The 21853-nt window shown below is 35.0% G+C and overlaps 1 protein-coding gene and 1 long non-coding RNA gene across 3 annotated transcripts in view; both read left to right on the top strand.

Moving 5' to 3' along the window:
- The first annotated feature begins 8752 nt into the window (after nt 1-8752).
- On the top strand, nt 8753-11355 carry LOC128315364 (60S ribosomal protein L9-like). The gene has a single exon (XM_053221837.1). The coding sequence runs from the start codon at nt 9874-9876 to the stop codon at nt 10585-10587; it is 714 nt and encodes a 237-aa protein (XP_053077812.1). The 5' UTR covers nt 8753-9873; the 3' UTR covers nt 10588-11355.
- A 2646-nt stretch (nt 11356-14001) lies between these two features.
- LOC128315365 (uncharacterized) overlaps nt 14002-21853 on the top strand; it is a 309189-nt gene continuing 301337 nt past the window's right edge. Inside the window, exon 1 of one of the 2 annotated variants that reach the window (XR_008298137.1) lies at nt 14002-19220. This is a non-coding gene — a long non-coding RNA (uncharacterized LOC128315365). The remainder of the gene's footprint in view (nt 19221-21853) is intronic. The other variant, XR_008298136.1, reaches the window with a different exon arrangement.

Here is a 21853-nt window from a genome sequence, read left to right as displayed (position 1 = left end):
AAAGCTGTAATTCTATTGAGGGATTGTGATGTAACTATATCATAAACCATGAAGTGAGACTCAAGAGGTTTGAGATCACGACTGCTGAGATTAAGTTACGGCTGCCACAGTCAATCTCTGTCAATATGTGTTTTGTGATGGTTTGTAATCTGCCTGTAAAATATTAGCTACCTGTAGAAAATATCTTTTTTCCCCTCTAGTGTTGACTTTATTGTAAAGCTTCTGCAATTTAAGGGCTTAAAAGAAATATTGATTTTTATTTTTATAAAATAAAATACAGTCTTTTTAGGGACCATTTAGAAAACTTGCCCTTTGATTTGGTAATTAAAATTGAAGTCTAATCAACATAGCGTTATATTACTTTCAGGTGTACAACATAATGATTTGATATTTGTGATAATACACTTTTTATATCTGTGAAACCTTGTAGATTTCTCACACAACACTTGAACTACTTAGCTTTTAATACTTTGAAGTTTTTATGCATTTGTGAAATTTGCAAAGATAATGTATTGAGGTTGAGATTCACATAATAAATAGAACCATTTTGATGTAAGCAATTTAGTGTCATTTAGCACACTAATAATGTTGTTCAACCCCAGGGTATAACTCAGAACCCACAGGCAGAGTCCCCCTAGGCTCCTACCCCTGAGCCCTGTTGTGAAATATTCAAAGTAGAAATAAGTCAATTGACTTGATATTTTACATACTCAACACTTAGAAGGAATTAAAGCCATTATTTTGCAGTTATCCATATTATTTTAGTTACCTTGTGCCTTCAGCACCACTTTTGTAAGTTATTTTTTGGGAAGGAGGTTGTCCAGGTAACACGAGTTTGTGGAGATACTAGTAGATATTACTTTTTGAGTGTGCAAAGAAACTGGTTAAGCTAGTATATGCAGATTTTGTTTTTCCTGCAGGATTTTTCAAAACCTTTTGGATGTTCATAAACTGCTTCTCTTTAGTTTAGAGCCATAGCATACCGCATTTCCTGAATTATTTGCATAATTTGTCCTGGAGCATTCTGACTGTACTGTTAAGACGCATTCTATGTCAAACAATGATCTTGGCCTAATTATGACATTGTTGGAGGACATTATCAAGAAATATTTTTTTACTAAAAGGACTTGAAAAATATGAATCAGACTTTTAAAGCTCATACTGACATCATACTCTTGGAGCAAAAGGCTGAGATTCAATATTTTTAGAATTTTGTCTAATAAGTAAAAATAGCAGTTAACATTTCCAAAACAGTTTTAAATATTATCTACATTTCTATCAATAATCCTGAAAACTAGGTATTATTGCTCTAATCTTATAGATGGATAAATGACTTAACTTTAGTCACATTAAAATATCTTCCTTTGGGATGGGATGATATGCCCAGCATCTCGCACTTCTCAATGGTGGAGTAATGATTTAAGTGCAGATGCCTTAAAGTGCAGATGCCTTGGGACGAGAGTCCCAAGCTCATGCTAACACAGCAATGCTGCAAAGTAAAAGCATGAGATTGGGACTCTCGTTTCCTGAGCCTTAGTTTCTGTATTTATAAAAATGAAGAAACTGGATGATCTCTAAAGTCTGGTCTAGCTTAGTTCTGTTGCTTAAATCCTGTACTATTTCCTAGCCTGTCTATAGCATTTAGCAAAAAAAAAAAAAAAAAAAAAAAAAAAGGAAAAGAAAAAGAAATTATTTTTCCCTGTATCAGGAATCCTAAGAATTCAATAAAAACATTAAAATACTTTCCCATATAAATGAACAATTATGACAGCTGACCTTTATACGAACGTCCCAGAACTCAGAATGAGTTATAGGATCAAGGGGGGAACTTTGCTTTGCTTTTATAAATATAGTTAAGACCAATGTAAATACACGACTTGCCTTAAACACTAGGGTTTCTTCATAGGAACATAGAAACATAGATTGAGCTTGCAAAGAGGTTATGTGTGTGTTTGCCTTTCCCTGGCCATCCTTGTTCATCAAATAAAGGAGTCAATTTTGGAGGCTAGGTCTGTATCCAGGTAGGAGGGGAGAGAAGGTCAAAATAGATCCACCACCTTTGAATCAGCTTATTTATCATTTTATTAGAGGAAATGACAGGAGTGAAGATCTTGGTCCAACCTCAAATGACCAAATGCATTTTACTTTTTTTCTCTCAACTTTAAAATATTTTTGCCTGTTTACATATGTATCTTAGAAAAAAATTCTCAAATTTTCCTTCTCTTTAATTATGATAAACCTTCTTAAAATCACAGTATTATATGCATATTTCCACTTATGAAGATTTCATAAGCTTTATTTTCTGTGGTTTCTATTACATACTATTCTGATAATACAAAATATTTTTTGTTTGCTATGCAAAATTTCAAATACATATCATACTAAATATGGTTTTCAAACTATCTCTTGTTCGCTCAACCTTTCCCTTAATATTCTGATATCTTCTCTCAACATTTTTTTTTAGTTTGTTTATTTTGAGAGAAAGAGAGTAGGAGAAGGGCAGAGAGAGAGAGAGGGAGAGAATGACAATCCCAAGCAGGCTCGTCGCTGTCAGCACAGAGCCCAATGCGGGGCTTGAACTCACGAACTGTGAGACCACGACCAAGCCAAAATCAAATGTCAGATGTTTAACTGACTGAGCCACCCAGGTCCCCCTCCACCTTGTTTTATGTTACGGATCACTGGTTGAGTGAACCTCTATGTACGATAGGAAGTAAATTTTTATTCTTACTTCATTTGATAAGGAAGCCTCCTCTCCATGTACAGATAAGGAAACTGAAAACAAGTGTCTGCATTGAAAAAGCTATTTGATAATATTTTCAGAAAAAAAAATAGAAGTTTCCTAAATCCTCTTTCCCCTAATCCTGTCTTAAGCTTTTGATGCTTAGTCATTTTCTTTCGAGTCAATTTTTCCCCCGATTATTAACTAGAGTAAACCAGCTAAATTTTCATTGTCAGTTTCTGTGCATATACTAAACTCAGTCCTTCAAAATCACTTTCATGGACCTCATGAAACTCCACATCTTCTACAAAATTTTTCATTTCACTTACTAATCAATATCCACTGTTAGATGTCCAAGACTCCAGATAAGGAACTGATAGACTGGTTGCATTAAGTGGTTGGTGCGATGGGTAAGAATGGAAGTTAGCATCATGTGGGAAGGAAAGTCTTGAGTAGAGCCTTATTTGTTAAGTCTTGATATATTTATTTAGGTTTTTTGGCTTTATGACAGAGAGGAGTTAGAAAATAAATATCCAGATGTTACAACACCTTGTAAACCACAGATCCTTCTGGAAAAATAACTTTTGTGTATATAATATAGTTTATTCTTCATTATCTGAATATTTCTAACAAAATTGCTTCTCTTTTTGGATATCTCACCACCATCCAGATTAAGCGTTTGATTCCATTTGTGTACCCACCTAGATTTATCCCTCATTAATCCCCAGAGAGAGAGAGAGAGAGAGAGAGAGAGAGAGGGGCATCAGAAATGAGTCTACAGTTAGGATCATTAATTACTAGCTCTTGAATATATCCTAGGATTCACAGCTTACTGACCATAGAGTATGTCAAATGCTTCATATAAGTAGTCTCGTATATTGACCTTCCTGCCTATGGACAGGCAGCACCTGCAGGGCTGTGAAACCCCCTTAGGGACACACGGCTGGTTCTGACACAGGGAATGGATCTATGCAAGGACTCATAAAATCTGAATGATTTATCCAAAGTAAACACTAGGATATTGCTCCCTCTGGTCCTTTCTATGTGGTAGAGGCACATAACAAGCTCCCCTCGTTTTTCACTAGAGGATGTTCATGGAAATTGTCATGACTTATTTCATTGTCAAGAAGATTGATTTTTCCCGAAGGAACAATTATAACGGGTGGTAGGTGCATTTCTGACCAGGACCCAAGGTAAAATTAATCACAGCAAAACATATAACTGTAAACATCTACGATAATTTAAACTTTCAAAATCTTGCTCGAATTCATAGAATAGGGACAATATACTGAACATATCAGTTATATAAATAAATCTTTTATTATAGATTTGACTAAAAATGTATAGCTAGTTGTGATAAATATACTTACCAAATGACTGTTTTATTTGTTTTCTTAGAAATTAGAAAGTATTCTTTGATAGGATTTTTTTTTCAACTGGCTTTAAAAACTATATAGGGAAATTTGAATCAATGTCTTACTTTTCCTTCCACACTTTTTTTCTGGAGCAAGCAGATGTGTTTTGCAGGAATAATCTACAGTTTCTTTTATTTTGCCAAGCCAGTGTATCATTAAATATTGAGTGAGACTTCCAAGGATGTGAAAATTGAATAACACAGCGGTAAAATTTACCAAAAGCAGTTCGTTGATGGACAGTGAGGGCCTCATACAAGAATATTCAGGGAAAGTGTCTTGAAACAAATTTTTGTGCTTCTTAGTAGTGGCAGTGTCCACTTTGTTTATGGCATGTTCAGGTCACCAGAGCCCTCTCTGGAAATGGGGTGATTTAAGGAGGCTACCAGGATAATGCCTCTCTGTAGGCTTTGGCATCTCACCTCCTCCCCGCTCCTTGCAGTTGAGTACCTTGGCACCAGCTCATATTTATGCCCTTCCCATCTTAGAGTGGACAACAAAGTGTTCTCTGTGACTGACTCTCATGAGCCAGAGGCATTCTGCTCATCTCTCCTGGCCCTTCACTGCCACACCTCCCCCAAAACATAAGCATGCTTCTCGTCCAGCCCAACGACCTGTCTTGTTTAGTAGAACACCCTCACTCTAAAGTGAGGATAGGTGCACCATAAATGAAGTGGTGAGTATGAGTTAGTGTCAGAGATCATTTTACATATTAAACCACTGAAATGTAAAAAGAATCAAGTGTGAAATTAGTAGCCTGCTATAAAGGCTAGAACACTAGCCTAGAATTCAGAAAAGGTGTTACTTATGGTTCTATCGCTGACTGCTATAAATCTTTGGGAAAATGTTTAAACTCACTGTATATCATTTTCCTTATCTGTAAAGTAGGCCAAATTTAACTTCCATGATTGTATGTTGATAGATTGGATTTGCCTTTGTTCCCTTATGCCATATCTCTGGCCAAACATACAGACTAGATTAAGTATGTGTGAATATTAATTTAAACATCTTTTTCTTAGATACCTTATTAAATTCTGCATGTTTATATAAGTTGTATTAGTTAGGATTCTCCAGTGAAACAAGAATCAATAGAACAAAACTCTCTCTCTCTAGATCGATCAATCTATCTACCTATCCATATATCTATATATATCTACAGAGAAAGAGAGAAACATTTTATTGTAAGAAATTGGCTCATGCAAAAATTGGTGTTGAGAAGTCCCAAGATCTTCAGTCAGAAGGCTGGAGACCCAGGAGAGCCTCTGATGCAGTTCCAGTCCAAGTCTGAAGGCCTGAGAACCAGGAGAAAGGAGGGGTAGACTCAGGACCCAAGAAGAGACAATATTTCAGTTAATTTGAAGGCAGGAAAAGACCAATGATCCACTAATCAGGCAGGAGGAGTTGCCTTTTTCTAATGGGAGGGTCAGCCTTTTTGTTCTATTCAGGCCTTCAACAGACTGGAGGAAGCCCACTGGGGAGGGTAATCTGCTCTACTCAGCCTACAGATTCAAATGTTAGTCTCCAAATCCCAAAACACTACCACAGACATACCCAGAATAATGTTTGACCAAATATCTGGGCATTGTGTTGCCCAGTCAAGCTGACACATAAAATTAACCATCACCTTGATCAAAAAAGATATGTGCACTATGCATGTGTTCCTAATATTTGAAATTTGATGTCAATATCTATTTTTCTAAGGGGCTTTAAAGATGTTTGAGAAACTAAGAACATCAGAATCATATTGTCTCCCCAAAAGCCCATCCAAGTCCAGAGCATCTGACTTTGATAAGATCATGTATGTGGAGAGGATGGCATATCCTTTCTTTGATATTTATCACAAAGAGTAGACATTAGAAGCTTATTAGAAGTAGATACAATTTCAGGGGTGCCTGGGTGGCGCAGTCGGTTAAGCGTCCGACTTCAGCCAGGTCACGATCTCGCGGTCCGTGAGTTCGAGCCCTGCGTCAGGCTCTGGGCTGATGGCTCAGAGCCTGGAGCCTGTTTCCGATTCTGTGTCTCCCTCTCTCTCTGCCCCTCCCCATTCATGCTCTGTCTCTCTCTGTCCCAAAAATAAATAAACGTTGAAAAAAAAAATTTTTTTTAAAAAAAGAAGTAGATACAATTTCTTTTTTATACAGATCTCTCATCTATGATGTCATTTAAGCTTTCTTGAAATTCTTGACTTTAATGTTTGTCCCCTTTCAGGCTGATGAAGCCCACTGAGTAAGTGTGCTTTCATTTTCCACAAGTGGCCTCCTTTAAGTCTCCAGAACATGGTTCCATTTTGGTACCATGGACTTGAAAACAAACATGTCCTTCATGGTTTCATATGTTTCAAATACATTCTTTTCAGGGTCTTTACCAAAATCTTAAAGTGCTTTTATTCTGTTTTCACCTAGAAATTTGTATGTCACATGGCTTATCTTAATTGTCCTTAAGTTACAATAACCACAAGTGCTACGGTACGTGAGCAGGTGGGAATTGGGAAACAAGGATGCTGGGTAACTAACCAGAAGAGAAAAATGGTGATGTCAGGGCAGAACCTTGAGTTTGTGGTTAGTGCTCTGAGGCTTGAACTTTTGCACAAATTCTTGCCCACAGTCTTCCCTACCTCATGAACATGGCCTTATTTTCTAAGAGTTGGCATCCATATTCATGTACCTTGTGATGCCTTCCTTGAGCTTACCTAGCACAATTTGGTTTTCTTTTCCATTTTTCCATACCATAAATGCATATTTACTGTGAAGCAAAAGACAGTTCAATTGCAATTAGTTATGATTTGAGTCTTGTTCTACTCAGTGAAGTCACTAGAGCATTTTTAGGATAAGGCTAAGGGGGAGAGATTTAGCTATTATATGGAAATACATTTTGGAATGCTTTGATCTAACAAGTGAGAAATTATAGACACTTGAGACATTTATTTTTAAAAGTTAGAGAAAATTCATGTAAAAATAATAAAATATGCAAACAAAAGGAAAAGGGGGAGGAATAATTAAGTAAATTAAATAAAATTACCTAATATTATTTTGACAATAAGAGATAAATTGTAAAAAAACATGTTGAGATCATACCTAAAATAGTAACTTAGTAAAAGTGGGAGATATTTTCTAGGAAAAGGGAGTGAATAGCTACAGAATTGTCAGATAATCATATTAATAAAAAGCAATGAGTCATACGAACCCACTGGGAAAATACTTAAATTCATTGCTAATTGGACATCATTATGAGATGGTCAATGTACATTTGCATATTTGAAATGTCTGAATTTATGTATGTATGTATGTATGTATGTATGTATGTATGTATGTATTTATAAATAGGCTTCAGACCCAGTGCAGAGCCCAACATGGGGCTTAAACTCACGACCCTGAGATCAAGACCAGAGCTGAGATCAGGAATTGGATGCTTGACCGACTGAGCCACCCAGGAACCTCTGAAATCTTGTTTCTAGGAAAGAAACTTGATAAAAGTTTCTCAAAATTGGATACCAACCCTAAATATTTTTATTGCATTACCAATAACAAGTTGTGAAGATAAAAGTTTTCTCAATGATCAATACTGAAATAAAATTTCAATAATAATTTCAATATAATTTCAATTATACTAGAGAAAAGACTGGTCTTGATACTAGAATTAGCTGATCTCATAGTTTGTGTTCAGCTTTTTAAAATTTTGCAGTTTGAGGCACCTGGGTGGCTCAGACAGTTGAGCGTCCGACTTCGGCTCAGGTCAGGATCTCGCAGTTCATGAGTTCGAGCCCCACGTTGGGCTCTGTGCTGACAGATCAGAGCCTGGAACATGTTTCAGATTCTGTGTCTCCCTCTCTCTGCCCCTTCCGTGCTCATACTCTGTCTCTCTCTGTCTCTCGTAAATGAATAAATGTTAAAAAAATTTTTAAAAATCTAAAAAAAAATTTGCAGTTTTATTTATTTTCTCATTCTAAATGTTTACATACATGTCTAATTTTATATTTGTAAGTTTATATTCTCTTTTATAAAAAAGATCCCTCAAATAGAATAAGTTTCAGCCCTATAAAACATGGATCATCCTGTGTAGCACACTTTTCATACTCTAGTAACATTTATTTTATTTTAATTATTTTTGCTGTTTGTTACTCCTTTATGTAAGAAAACAAGATTTTTGCTCTTTAAAACTTGATATACAATGGTAAATGTTGCTTGATACAGAATATTATAGGATGTGTGAGTGTCCAACAGAGCTTGGGGATGGTCTAGAGAGATACTCTCAAAGTCCTCCACTTTCACTAGGGGAATGATTGAGCTATTTAGAGGAAAGTTTTATATGACAACAGTTAATCATTTTGAAAAATTTAGAAAATATTGATTTGAGTAGTTCAGATAATTGAATCCTCCAATCAAAGCATAACTTTTTTTGGCTTAGAGAAGATCTTTCCTTCCTTCCTTCCTTCCTTCTTTCCTTCCTTCTTTCCTTCCTTCCTTCCTTCCTTCCTTCCTTCCTTCCTTCCTTCCTTCTTTCTTTCTTTCCTTCCTTCCTTCTTTCTTTCTTTCTTTCTTTCTTTCTTTCTTTCTTTCTTTCTTTCTTTCTTTCTTTCTTTCTTTCTTTCACAGTGTGAGTGGGGCAGGGGCAGAGAAAGGAGACACAGAATCTGAAGCAGGCTCCAGGCTCTGGGCTGTCAGTACAGAGCCTGCTGCAGGGCTCAAACTCACGAACCATGAAATCATGACCTGAGCCATGCTGGACGCCCAACCAGCTGAGCCACCCAGGTGCCCTGAAGAAGACATTTTGAAATAAGGTTTTTGATTTCATCCTTCCTCAGTTGTGATAAAAAACATAAATTATTTCTCAAAAATAATGACTATTTTCAATGTAAAGACAAACTTCTATCAGAAAAATCCCTAACCCTCAACTTTATTTTGCCTTTGAATGCAAATTCCAAATAAATTCTTGTAAGATCTTCCTTTAACTTAAGCACATGTTTAGACTGTGAGTACTATTAGTATTATAATTGATTTTATACCTTTTGAATATATCTGGAACACACGATTGGGGTGAATCAGTACTTTTAGTTATGAAAAGTTAAAACATGAACTAAAGAGAACTCTGAATTTTGTTTCAATGAAGGTGAGATATTTTCAAAGAGGAGAAAATCCAACTGCAAATAAGTTTAGTTTATTCCATATGCACAACAGGTAAGTTTTAGGAAAGGAATGATTAAACTCAAACTAAACATATTTGAACTTCATTCTTTTGAAAAAAATAATGATATTTTGTATTGCAATAACTACTGAAGTATGAATTTATCTTGTAGATGTACAATAAAACTAAATACAGAAATCTTACTGTTTAAGATTAGACCAAAATCCTTTAAAGTTTATTTTATCCTACAAAGTAATGTCTTTCCCTTTATTTCTTAAAATATTGTTAGTTAGAGTAAACAATTAAAAGGATACTCAGTGATAGGTATTTCCTAGTTTGTTTCTTTTCAAAAAAATTATTGAAATAAACTAAAAAAATATGGGTTTCAGGCAATATCTATTTCTTGAAATCTTTAGAATTAGTTCTCACTTATCTGTTAAGACTTAGATATGCTTCTGTCCTTTTAAATGATACTTCTAATTTCCTAACAGTCCAGTAGAGGATGTGATGACTTTTAAATTCCTCCAAAGGAAAACGTACTAGAGAAGAAAAAAATCTGCTGCTCGGTTGCTTGGGTTTCAAGACTGGAGAATAGTGGAAATCTAACATAGTTTCTCAATGACCTACTATAGAGATATTCGCACTTATGCTCTTCAGGTAGATGTTAAAAAAATAAATAAACAAAGAGATGGGCTACAAGAACATGATGACGAAAGATGCTCTCTCTTTGCCACATCTACTACAAGAATAAAGACGATTCTCAGCAATCAGACTGTCGACATTCCAGAAAATGTCCACATCATTCTGAAGGGATGCACTGTTATTGTGAAGTGCCCCAGAGGAACCCTGGGAAGGGACTTCAGTCACATCAATGTAGAACTCAGTCTTCCTGGAAAGAAAAAGAAGAGGCTCCAAGTTGACAAATGGTGGGGAAATAGAAAAGAACCGGCTACCGTGTGCACTATCTGTAGTCATATACAGATCATGGTCAAGGGTGTTACATGGGGCTTCTGTTGCAAGATGAGGTCTGTGTATGCTCACTTCCCCATCAATGTTGTTATCCAGGGGAATGGTTCTCTTGTTGAAATCCGAAATTTCTTGGGTGAAAAATACATATGCAGGGTTCAGATGAGGCCAAGTGTTGCTTGTTTTGTATATCAAGCCCCGAAAGAGGGGTTAATTCTTAAAGGAAATGACATTGAACTTGTATCACATTCAGCTGCTTTGATTCAGCAAGCCACAACAGTTAAAATCAAGGATATCAGAAAGCTTTTGGATAGTATCTGTGTTTCTGAAAAAGGAACAGTTCACAGGTTGATGAATAAGATCTAAGTTGTCCAGCTACAGAAACAGAAAGGTGACAGATGATTTTTCAGACTTATTTGTAATATTTTAAAGATGCAAGAAAGGCTGTATTAATTTGGGGAAAAAGTAAAATAAACAAAGAAACATTCTCTCTCTTCTGGCCCCTAAAGCATTGTTTCATCAAAGTCTCACCCACTGAATCAGTATTTATTGAAAACTCAACACTACGAGTGTTAGACATCATTGTATATTACAGTGACGATGTGAAGAAACATAAAAACACACCTTACCCTTGATTAACTCTTGGTCTAATTTGTGGTAAAATATGATTGATGTTAATATTATAACCAAGAATGGAGAGCTCTAGGAGAAAAGAGGAAAGAGGAGGGCAAGAACTAACTTGGCTACAATGAATCAGGAAAGTGATCATCAAGCAGACTGAGCACATGTTCACGTTAGCGGCATACAATTTTAGAACCAATAGGGAATTTAGAGATTATCAATCTGTAGATTAGGTACAAATTTAAAAGTTTCAAGTGTTCAGTACAAAGTGAAACTTAATATTGATTTATTCGACAAGTGAATATTGAGTACCAACTGGTCAGTAGAGGAGTAAGTTCTGATGATCTAATGTATCATATGGTGACTATATTGTATAAAGGAAATTTGCTAAGAGACTGGAACAGAAATGTTCTCACAAAAAAAAAGTGAGATGATGTATTTCTCAATTACTTGTTGAAGAGAATCATCCTTTCAAAATATATACCATATAACAAAGTATCATATTGTGCATTATAAATATTGTGCATTTATAATGCTCCGTAAAGCTAAAAAAGTGGAACCTTAAAAAAAGCCAAAAAACAAAACCAAACCCAAAATTTCTGCGCTGATGGAATTTACATTTTCATGGGGGTGAGAATCACACAACAAAACCTACAGCACATCAGATGGTGACAAGTTAATAACTGCCATGGATCAGATAACCAGGAAAGAGGTATAGAGATTAGGAAAGGTATTCTAATTTTAGTAGTTTGAACAGATAAGACCATTGAAGGAACCGAGAGACAAGCCATTAGAAGTATCTTGGTGTATTAGGGGGAGTGTTTCAAAGCATTTCTAGCAAATAGAAGAGCCCAATATAAAGGACATGACTTGAGATCATATCTGAAGCTTCTAAGAACATCATGGAAGCCAATGCAGCTGGAGAGACATGCATGAAAGGAAAGCGCAGAAAATGAATTCAGAGAAGGAATAAAAAATCACAAGGGTATCTTGATTTCCAGCTGGCCTGTGGTTTGTACATAATTTATGCATCAACTAAATGTAATGGTTAATCTTTGAAGTTGTTCGTTTTCATATATCTGGGGGGAAAGGTTGTTTGAATTTTTTAAACCCTAAAGATCAATTTTCTGTAATTTTTTCTCTTTTTTTTAGCTGATGATCTTTTCTTCTCTTTGGCCATATCCATTTCCAAAGTGCTCTATGACTGTCCTGAATATTGAATGTTCAGCCCTTTTTTTTCTTTTCTTTCTTTCTACCCCATTTCTTTTTTCCTCTTCATTTGCTCTTACTCCATGTTCTTGGGGACAATATTTTGTCCCTCTTTGTTTTCTAATGTGCATTGCCTTATGATATAGTGCTGAGTTGCAAAATCATTTAACTGACTCAAACAGCCTTTTTTAAAGGAAAATAGAATAGAATATAAAATATCGTATATAGCATGCAGTAAGGGTAGGTATGTTTTATAAAACATTTTTCGCTTTATAATTTCATATATATAGATATAAATATATAAAGTTCATATATATGACTCTACATATATATGTATATGTTCATGTGCATGCGTATATGTATATACATACATATATTTGGCCATGATGTAAAATATATTTTTTACTGGAAGAGTAAAAACTTAAAAGCCACTGGAGTAATGAGTGTTAAGAACTTGATAAAATGGTGTGGAATTATTTTGAGAAGCATATTTTAAAAACTCAACCAAGCATGGGCCATAAGCCAGGGTTTATGACTATTTTCCTTACGGTGATTATTTGTTTTAAAATTTTTGTGGTAGCAGAATTTGGCCTTGTTAACATTTGCTATAATGTTCATTCATATTAAGTATATTCAGGTTGGAATGGGCCCAGTTCATGGAACAGTCTGGCCCTGAGGAAAGAGGTGAAATGAGGGGAGATTTTTTATATTCATACCTAAGAGCTCAGAAAAGTTTCTCCTCTGGGAGATGCTTTCCATCTCCTTATGCATATATTCTTATACACTACACAAGATTTATTTTAAAGGCTATTTTCCTCATGAAAAATTTCCTTAGCAATAATTTATGTACCAATTTACTGCTAATAAATGTTTAACATGAAAATGACAGGTACGGGTTTGTATTAATAAAATGAGAGAGTACTGCCCACCCTTGTTTTGGAATGAAATGTTTCACTCTTTTTCTTTTCTTTACCTTTTTTCTCCAGGAACTACTGTGGGTCAGAATAAAAGTGAGAAATATTATTTAACTTCTTATTTTATATTTAAGAAATATACCTCAGAGTTTTGTCTGAAGTAAAGCAGGGAAATACTCTAGGTGCCAATTGCTTGATTATTTTTAAAGCTGGCTTAGTGGCTAATTAAGAAGTTGCTGAGAACTTGCTGTCTGGATGGCAGAATAGAGTATACTTCTTACAGTGTAAGGTTTACAGTCTGGGATGAGATGATTTTATGAATAAACGGACTAATAATAAATATAAGAAGATTAATAAAAGATAATATTGAGTGTAGATACTTATATACATGTATCCCTTGGTGACCCTGGTCCACTGTTCTCAGTTGCCACCAACCTTATAAATGCCTTCAACATGTGCTGGCTGTGAATAAACAGTTCATTAGTACATTGGGGTACTCAACAACTTTTGTCAGGAAGGTAGATTTCTTGTGCTTTTGAGACTCAATAAACATCAGAAGCCACACAGGAACACAGAAAGTGAGAGTAGGAAGGGCCTCAGAGATCCCATTTTAGGGATTTGGACACTGTGACCAATAGTCCAGAGGCTCAGGGCCTTGTCCACAGCCATCAATTTAGTGTAAGAGGGATCCTCAGACCTAGGCTTCTGTGTCTCATTGAGTGCTCCTACATAGTAACAGTTGTTTTAGATCTCTTGAAATATACCCAAATAGGCTGTGATCACTTACCCCCAAGAAAAGGCCACAGCCAGACATGGCCAACCACAGACATAAATAGTAGTTATATATCCATGCAGTCATATATCCAATCACAACATGTTATACAAATATGTGTATTCTATATAATCTATCTAAATGTTTCAATTATATGCACTTAGGTAAATCTCTGTGCCAGGAAGGTGAGCTCTATTTTTACTCCAACTTGGTAAATTCCCAAACACATCACTACATACCTCTTAGAGTATGTGTATGCATTACCCCCTGCTACCTTAACTTTCCTGTGTTAAGACTAAGAAAAAGGAAATGGGTCATTTCACTTCATTGCAAAATGGTACTTACTGGATTGTTTTACTTAAAATAGAACCTGTAGTTTAATGAGTCTCTAATTCTGATAACCTTGTATGCTTTTTAAGTTTGTGCAGGCTTATGTTACACCAATTACATTTAAACTGCTACATACACTTTTAAAAGTATATTTGGTTCATATATCATCTACTGCCTATTTTTAGTTGTGTGTTCTCACTCTGTCTTGATTTCAGAGAACTCTGATATATTTGTATGATTTACCAAATCTCCAATAATCTGCACTTTGAGTGAACCCATCCATCACAGCAGATGTCCTTTCAAAATTGTATTGACTTGCAACTATCCGTACCCAGCTTTGTTTGTAAATCATCACTAACATTTTTAATAAGTTTTAATTTTTCATGAACTGTTTTTAGTGGCCATCTAGGATTTCAAATAATGTAGAGGGAACAAACGAGTTATGACGTGATTCTCAGGGCTAAGAAAGAAAACAGATGCTTTTCAAGTTTCTATCTATGGTGTGATCTCAAGCCCAGTCATAAGAGCCTGAATCTTTACAAAATGTTTCTAAAATTAAGTACTCACATAATGTGCTGTACTTTTTGTATTGTGGCTCTCATCACGCTTTAGTCTACTGGCTTGATAATTGTTGGTCTGTGTAGGAGACTACAATCTGTGACCTCAGACAGGTCCACCTTTTTACTGGTCTGTCATTTGTATCTCTGTCGAGCACCTTGCAGGTACAAAACAAATTTTGTTGAATTAGTGAGGATTACTTTGACTAGTAGGAGTATTTCACCCATTTCCTTTGCATGTTGGCTGCGACATAATGTTATTTAAGTGGTAACTTATTTAGTAATTGAAAATAATACTTTGTGTGCATGCATTCAGACTTATTTCTTGAATTATCTAAAAAGGGTCTGAAAATATCTAGAGTGTCCAAAGGACAGAGCTAGCTCTACTGTCAGGTGGATTGCTCAATGGAAAGCCTGCATCAATAAGTTTCTAAGACCCTTTATGACACCTGGTGGTACATGCAATTCAGATTATATGCAAAATCTATTCTATATATTATATTTAAATTTATTTGTCTAAAAATGATACTATTTAATATTAAGATTAATAGTACATGCATGTAACTCACAAAAAATATGATAATTGAGGGAACATTCCATTTTTTGAGACAAATACAAGTATGTGATTTTTCAAAAATTTATTATTATACAAGACCACCATCAATACGTATGTAGAACACCACGGTAATGTAAAATACAAAATGGTGATGCATGAACATGTTTCCTCTTCATTGACATAAATGCAGATGGTGTAAACCATACCCTTTAACTCTGCACATGTTTTAAGCTAACTTTTAGAGATCACATTTGTAGGAAAATTCTAGAAACCATAATAAATGACAGATTCAGACAGGAACAGAACAGAGGAACCCACAGTACAGGTGGTGTGGAGAACCAATGAAAAAGTGAGATTTCCCAATAAAACTCTGGAAAATTCCCTTTAGCTGGCAGTGACAAGAGCTTAGATATTGCTAAATGGAGCCAGAGAGGCCAGCTGGAGTTTGGAGGTGAGTGGTTTCAACAGCAACAAAGGGAGCTAGAAGACTGGAGGCTTTATCTTCAAGTAGTCAGGGAAAATCATTGTTTACCTAGAATTGTATACTTCTGAACCTTTAAATAAGAAGAACAAACCAGAGGTTTCTGCAAATAAAAATGGAGAGCCTTTCACATCAGCAGATCTGCATTAAATACGAAGTGATTTCGAAGGAAGGTCTAACATGCAAGGAGGAATCGTGATTAAATAAAATAGAAAATACCTGTGTGATGATAAGCAAACATTTACCATACTGAAATAATTACATTTTATAATTGATGCGGTTAAAGTAAGAGAAATTCATGTGGAATAACAAGAGACTCCAAGTTGAGAAATGACTAAATAGCATTAAAGCATTCTGAGTTCCTTTTATGAGGAGCAGTATGAAAAGATTAATTAGCTTTAGTGTTTAAGTGAACATACATGTTAAATTGTATAAGAAAAGAGCTAATAGAATAGAAACAATGTTTAAACACCACAGTGTGGAGCGATTTTAAATACAGTGATTTACTATTTAGTTAAACATGCAAAATTTTAATACTGACAGTAGAGGGCAGGGTATCCTTGATACTGTGTTGATAGTTTCTTGACATTGCAAAGCATATCTAATGTTATCCCTGAAATTGTATATTTCTTGTGTTGAGCCAGATATTAGAGATATTATGTTTAAACATGATTAACTTTTTATTAAAAACAGAAATCTTGACAGGACTTGTGTCATATTAGGACATAGCTTTTAGGCAAGGAAATGTTGTATATATTATTAGTCTTTGGATTCAGGAAATCTATGGAGTTTTGCTAATGCATTTTGAAAGTCACTTCTTTTTTCCTTGAAAATAATTTTGAAGTTTCTTGGCTAAAAAAGAGAAAAAGAAAAAAGGATGGTGAGTGCCCCATTTTCCCAGGTTAAAGATAATCCCTAAATAATGGCCAACATTATTTCTGGATGTGATCCTCTGGTTACATGGTTTTGTATCCTGTAAATAACTCAAAAATTCTTTAGGATTCTGAATCCCTTGCAACACTTTTGTTGTTCAGTGCAGACAAAATTTAGTCTTATATCCTGTCTTAATTGTATTAGCCTATAGGAAACATTGAAATGCTTCTTTCTGAATAAATGAGGTTATTTTTTGCTACTGCCATCTATATATCATTATAATTAAAAGGTCCAGGCACAGAATATAACAGGATTTTTACATCCTCTAATTAGTCATTTAGGACAATAGCCTAGGTTATCCTGTGGTAACAGGTGACCCACAATATCAGTGACTAACATGAACAAAAATTTACTTCTCACTTATTCTACATAGTCTCCTGAGTTGGTCCCAGTGCTGCTCCATGTTGTATTCACTCTGGACCCCTGGTTGATGGAGCCCTTATCTGGAATATTCTGGTCTAGCACAGAAGTAAAAAGAAACTGGCAAACTGCAATGGCCCTTAAATTTCTACTTGCAAGTGGCACATGCCACTTCTGCTCACTCTTCACAAGTCATATGACCAAGATTGACATCAGTGAAGTGAGGGAGTATAATCTTTCCCAAGAGATGGGCTGCAAATATTTACAGAAAATAACACAATCTGCTACAGTGTCTTTACGATATTTCTTAGAAATCTAGCTAAAATTTTAGTCAATTGGTTTGTGAAAACTACTTAAATGACTTCTGTTCTATAAATGTTACTGTTATTTACTCTTTAGTCTTAGAAAAAGTTTAGGAATCTAGTAAATGGAGCATTTAGAAATGTTGGTGATTATTGATAGCAAGGAAAAAAGTTTTATAGGTCTCGAAAAATGAAATGGTAATAGGATTATGGGTTGACTTTGCTTTTTCACAGTGATGGGCTGGCAAAGATCTGGAACTCTGGGTGTCCTCTTTTCTATGTTTCTGGTGAAAATTATAGGTCTGTAAAAGATACAGGAAAAAAAAAGATATTTTTCTTTGTAAAAATAAGTTGTAAGTCTTAGAAGCCTACCTTAATGAATATAGTGTTTTAAATCTACAAGGTAACTTCATGAATTTTTTCATATAAGTTTCACAATAGCCCTGGTACATTAGCAGGTGATATTAATGCCATTTTCCTGTGGAAGATTCAGATTTAGAGAGAATTGGCTCAAGGTCATTTGACTGGGCCACAATAACATTAAGACTGAGTTTAAATTTCTGATCTTCTTTTTCCTGCCCATAGATCATGTAACTTCTCAATTATTTTAGCAGTCTTATGTAACCTTGGTTCATTCTGTATTCATGGATGCGGCTGTCAAATAAATTCTGCTAAAGACCTACTATTAAAAAATCAAAAAGCTGGCACAACTTGTTGATTATTTTTCAATGCTACTTCATGAACTCAAGGAAAACTAAATATTGTTGAAATATTTTTTTCTCACAACTTTGAATTTTAGGCAATTTAAAATGAGTACAACCATATTGCCCAATGTTTTTATACTTATGAGACAAATTCACCAAGTGACAATAATTTGGAAATTAAGGAAAAATATTGAGATCATAGGACTTGTTAAACTAAATATTTCTAAATTAAAAACGGGCCCAATATCATCTCCTTCTTTCTCTCTCCATTTTGGAAGGCTGAGTATTGCCTTCTAAATTTCAGGTCTGCACATCTATCCTGACAAGAAGGGGCTAAATCCCATTCTGTTAGAAAAGTTACCTACCTTATTTATGCCCCCTAGGAATCCATAACCGTTTGCCCACCAAATCACTGTAAGTGACAATTCACATTAACTGGTAAGTTTCTTTAGAACTAGACTGTATAGAGACCCAAAAGAATATTTGAGAATGAGTGAGCCCAGACTATGGAAGGAGAACCACAATTATTGCATTTCCCCTATTGTATGACAGTTTAATTATTAAAGGCGTAGACTTAAGTTTGAATCTTGCTTTCCTACTTTGTAGGTAGGTCAAGGGTTGGCAAACCATGGCCAGTGAACCTGCCACCTGTTTGGGTAACACTGCCACGTTCACTGGTTTGAGTATTCTCTCTGCATGCTTTTGCACAATGCAGCACAGTGGAATGGTTGTGACTGAGACCTTACGGCAGCACATCTGATATTTACTCGCTAGCCCTTTAAGAAGTGTGTCGACCTCTGTTCTAGATGCATGATCTTGGCTAAGCTACCTAAATTTCTGTGCCTCCCTTTTCTAATTATAAAATGTGAATAATAGTCTTTACCAAGTTGGGTTTATATGAGGATTCAATGAGTCACTCTGTATAAAAACTTAGCATAGTGTTAGGATGTAGAAGAAGAGCATCATAAAGACTGATAAAGCCATAATCATATCTAGAAAATATAAAATAACATGCATTTCCTGTTCACTCAGGAAAAAATTGGTAAAAAAAATCATGTAAGAGAATAAATCTCTGGTTGTTTAGTGAAGGATCTGGATCCTTTTTGTGTTGTTTCATTTCTGCTCAGTCTCTTTTCTGTGTCCCATGTAATTCTAGTCTCCTGCAGATCTGTTCCGGACTGTCACTTCTTGTAGCCAGCCCTTCTTTATTATTTGTGGAAAAATCTGCATGTCTACATCTGGAATTGCTCAAAGGTCACTGTAAGTATTGAGTCTTTATTAATGATTTGTTCCCTTCCAAAAAGCTTTCCAAAATGCCTGCAGCCAGGGTAAGAGCTAGCTCTTAGGAGCTAGTTTCTTCTCTGTTTTCAGGGGCTCACCGTTTTGCTCTTAACTTGTCTTCTCAGTGGAGGAGAGCAAGGTTTTATTTTGCTTGCTGTTAGGCATGAAGACATTTCACGAATTAAAACAAGTCCTTTGTTGAGAAAAAGCAATTTAGTTTAGCACGTTTAAATATTCCTGATTGTGGCACATTAGAGGTGTTTTGTTTTATAATTGTATGTCTAATAGCAGGTAAACTACAAAATATGTGAAAACACATTTCTTCAGCTTTGTGATTTCCAGTATTTCTTTAACATACTGGTTTTCAGATTACAACTAAAATATGCACAAATTCTAGGAAATTTAACAAATGTAGAAGAACATAAGATATCAGTTAAAAATTTGCTCAGTCCTTTCCCTATGTTTTGATGCTCCTTGGAGCGCGCGCGCGCGCGCACACACACACACACACACACACACATGTTATATAATATATATATTCCTCTCCATGTGTGTGTGTGTATATATATATATATATATATATATATATATATAGCAATTTATATAGTGATATATCAATGGTGTACTTTATTATATCTTGTATCTTGTTTTACCTGATATAATCCTATGTGTGGCTTGCCATGCCATTAATTTTTGAAACATAGTATTTTAGTCTGTGAAAATACCATAATTTATTCAAACACACTCATATTGGAAACTTAGGGAGAGAGAAATTGTTACAACTCTTTTAGAAGGTAATTTATTAATATAATGCAAAACATTAAATTTAGATACTCTTCAACATAGAAAATTGCATTTCTATGAATTTACCCTAAGGGATATAAGAGGGTAAGCTCACTCAAATAAGTGTACTGAAATGTTCATGTTACAGTGTAAAATAGGGAAAATAATTTTGCAGCCGAGATGTCCATCAGTAGAAGATGACATAAATAATTTATGGTGCATACTTCCAGTGCAATGCAATGTGGTTAAAAGAGAAGGAACCCATTTTTCCTTGTGTACATTAAAATTGTTCATATTTTTAAACGAAACAGAGAAAATCAAAGAATAGCTTGTTTAGCAGATCTTAGGTTCGTAAATACACACATATGTATGAATATAAAAATGTGGGAGAACATACTTCACACTACCAACAGTGGTTGTCTCCAAATACTGGCATCACGGGTAACTGTTTCTTTTAAGTTCTTTCTTTGTGACATTTGAGAGTGATGCATGGTTACTTTTGTGATCAGGGAACAAAGAAAGATAATTTCAAAAGGAAAAAGATTTATTTGCTATGATACTCTTTACAAACCTTTATCAGTTTTTTATAATAGTTGAGAATGTATCAGAAATGAATTTTACTCCTTAATGAAATATTCTTTTTTTTTTAGTGCCCACAGAACTTTCTAATTATTCTGCTTACAGTTCACAGGTACTAGGAAAATATTTTTATACAAGAATTGTTGGACTCAGGATAGTTGAGGATAGTAGGACTCCTAATATGGGATGGACATTCCTAAGGCTAAAAGTACATGCTTTTTGCTATTGCTTAATTTGATTCCTCTAGAAGCTTCTCAGTCCATGGGATGAAGGAAGGCAATAAAGAGGAGACTGAGTAGGAGACCTCATGTTCCCAGTGTTAAGAACTCCTAGTACCTACAGAGAGATTGCATGACTTTTCCCACTTCTTCCCTATTTTTGTTCTCCAAAAATAATGGGGTAGGGAAGTGCATATATATATATATATATATTACCAAATAAATCATTACTATGACCACCAAGAAGTATTGTCTCCTTCCTGATTCATCTCTGAATAGCTTTTGTACTAATTAAAATTCTAAAATTCAAACTAAATACTATGCATCCTTAGCAAGATTTCCAAATTCTAATTCTACGTTTTTGTATACGTGTCTATATGTGTGTGTGTGTGTGTCTATACGTATACACATATATATGCATTTGATCTTTAGAAATTTTGCAAACCTTATGTCAATATGCTCTACCCCCCTTTAGTCACGTATCATGGTATTTGGTAATGCTTTAGGGAAAAGGAAAATTTCATTGTTTTCTTTTGCATGTCTTGAGCTGTCAGTATGGTTGATCATTGTTTTGTTCTCACCAGTTTACTTTAAAATTTTGTTAGAATTACTTGCCATTTTCTCTCTGAGAGCAAAAGTTGGCAAATTATGGGCTGTAGGCTGATTCAGATAGGCTGCTATCTATTTTTGCAAATAAAGTTTCATAGAGACATAACCAGGGCCATCATTTATGTATCCTATCGTCTGTGTTTTTTTCTTGCTCTAACAGCAGGGGTGAGTAGCTATGACAGAGATTGTATGGACATCAAAGCCTAGAATATTTACTTTCTGATTTTCTGCAGAAAATTTTTCTCTTCTCACATTTTAGCAGTCCAGTTTTTAAGAAACGCTTTTATCAATTTGAGCGAGCTATTTCTTTGGCAAAGATTTTAACTCTTGTTTGAAATAATTCTTGAAAATATTTTATTTCAAGTGGCTTTCTTGCTGGATTTCCTCCTCTAAGGGATTCCTGTTCCCTTCTTCTCTCAAACC

The sequence above is a fragment of the Acinonyx jubatus genome, chromosome C2 (assembly GCF_027475565.1).
Source record: "Acinonyx jubatus isolate Ajub_Pintada_27869175 chromosome C2, VMU_Ajub_asm_v1.0, whole genome shotgun sequence".
Lineage (NCBI taxonomy): Eukaryota > Metazoa > Chordata > Mammalia > Carnivora > Felidae > Acinonyx > Acinonyx jubatus.
This window is presented reverse-complemented; position numbering and strand designations above follow the sequence as displayed.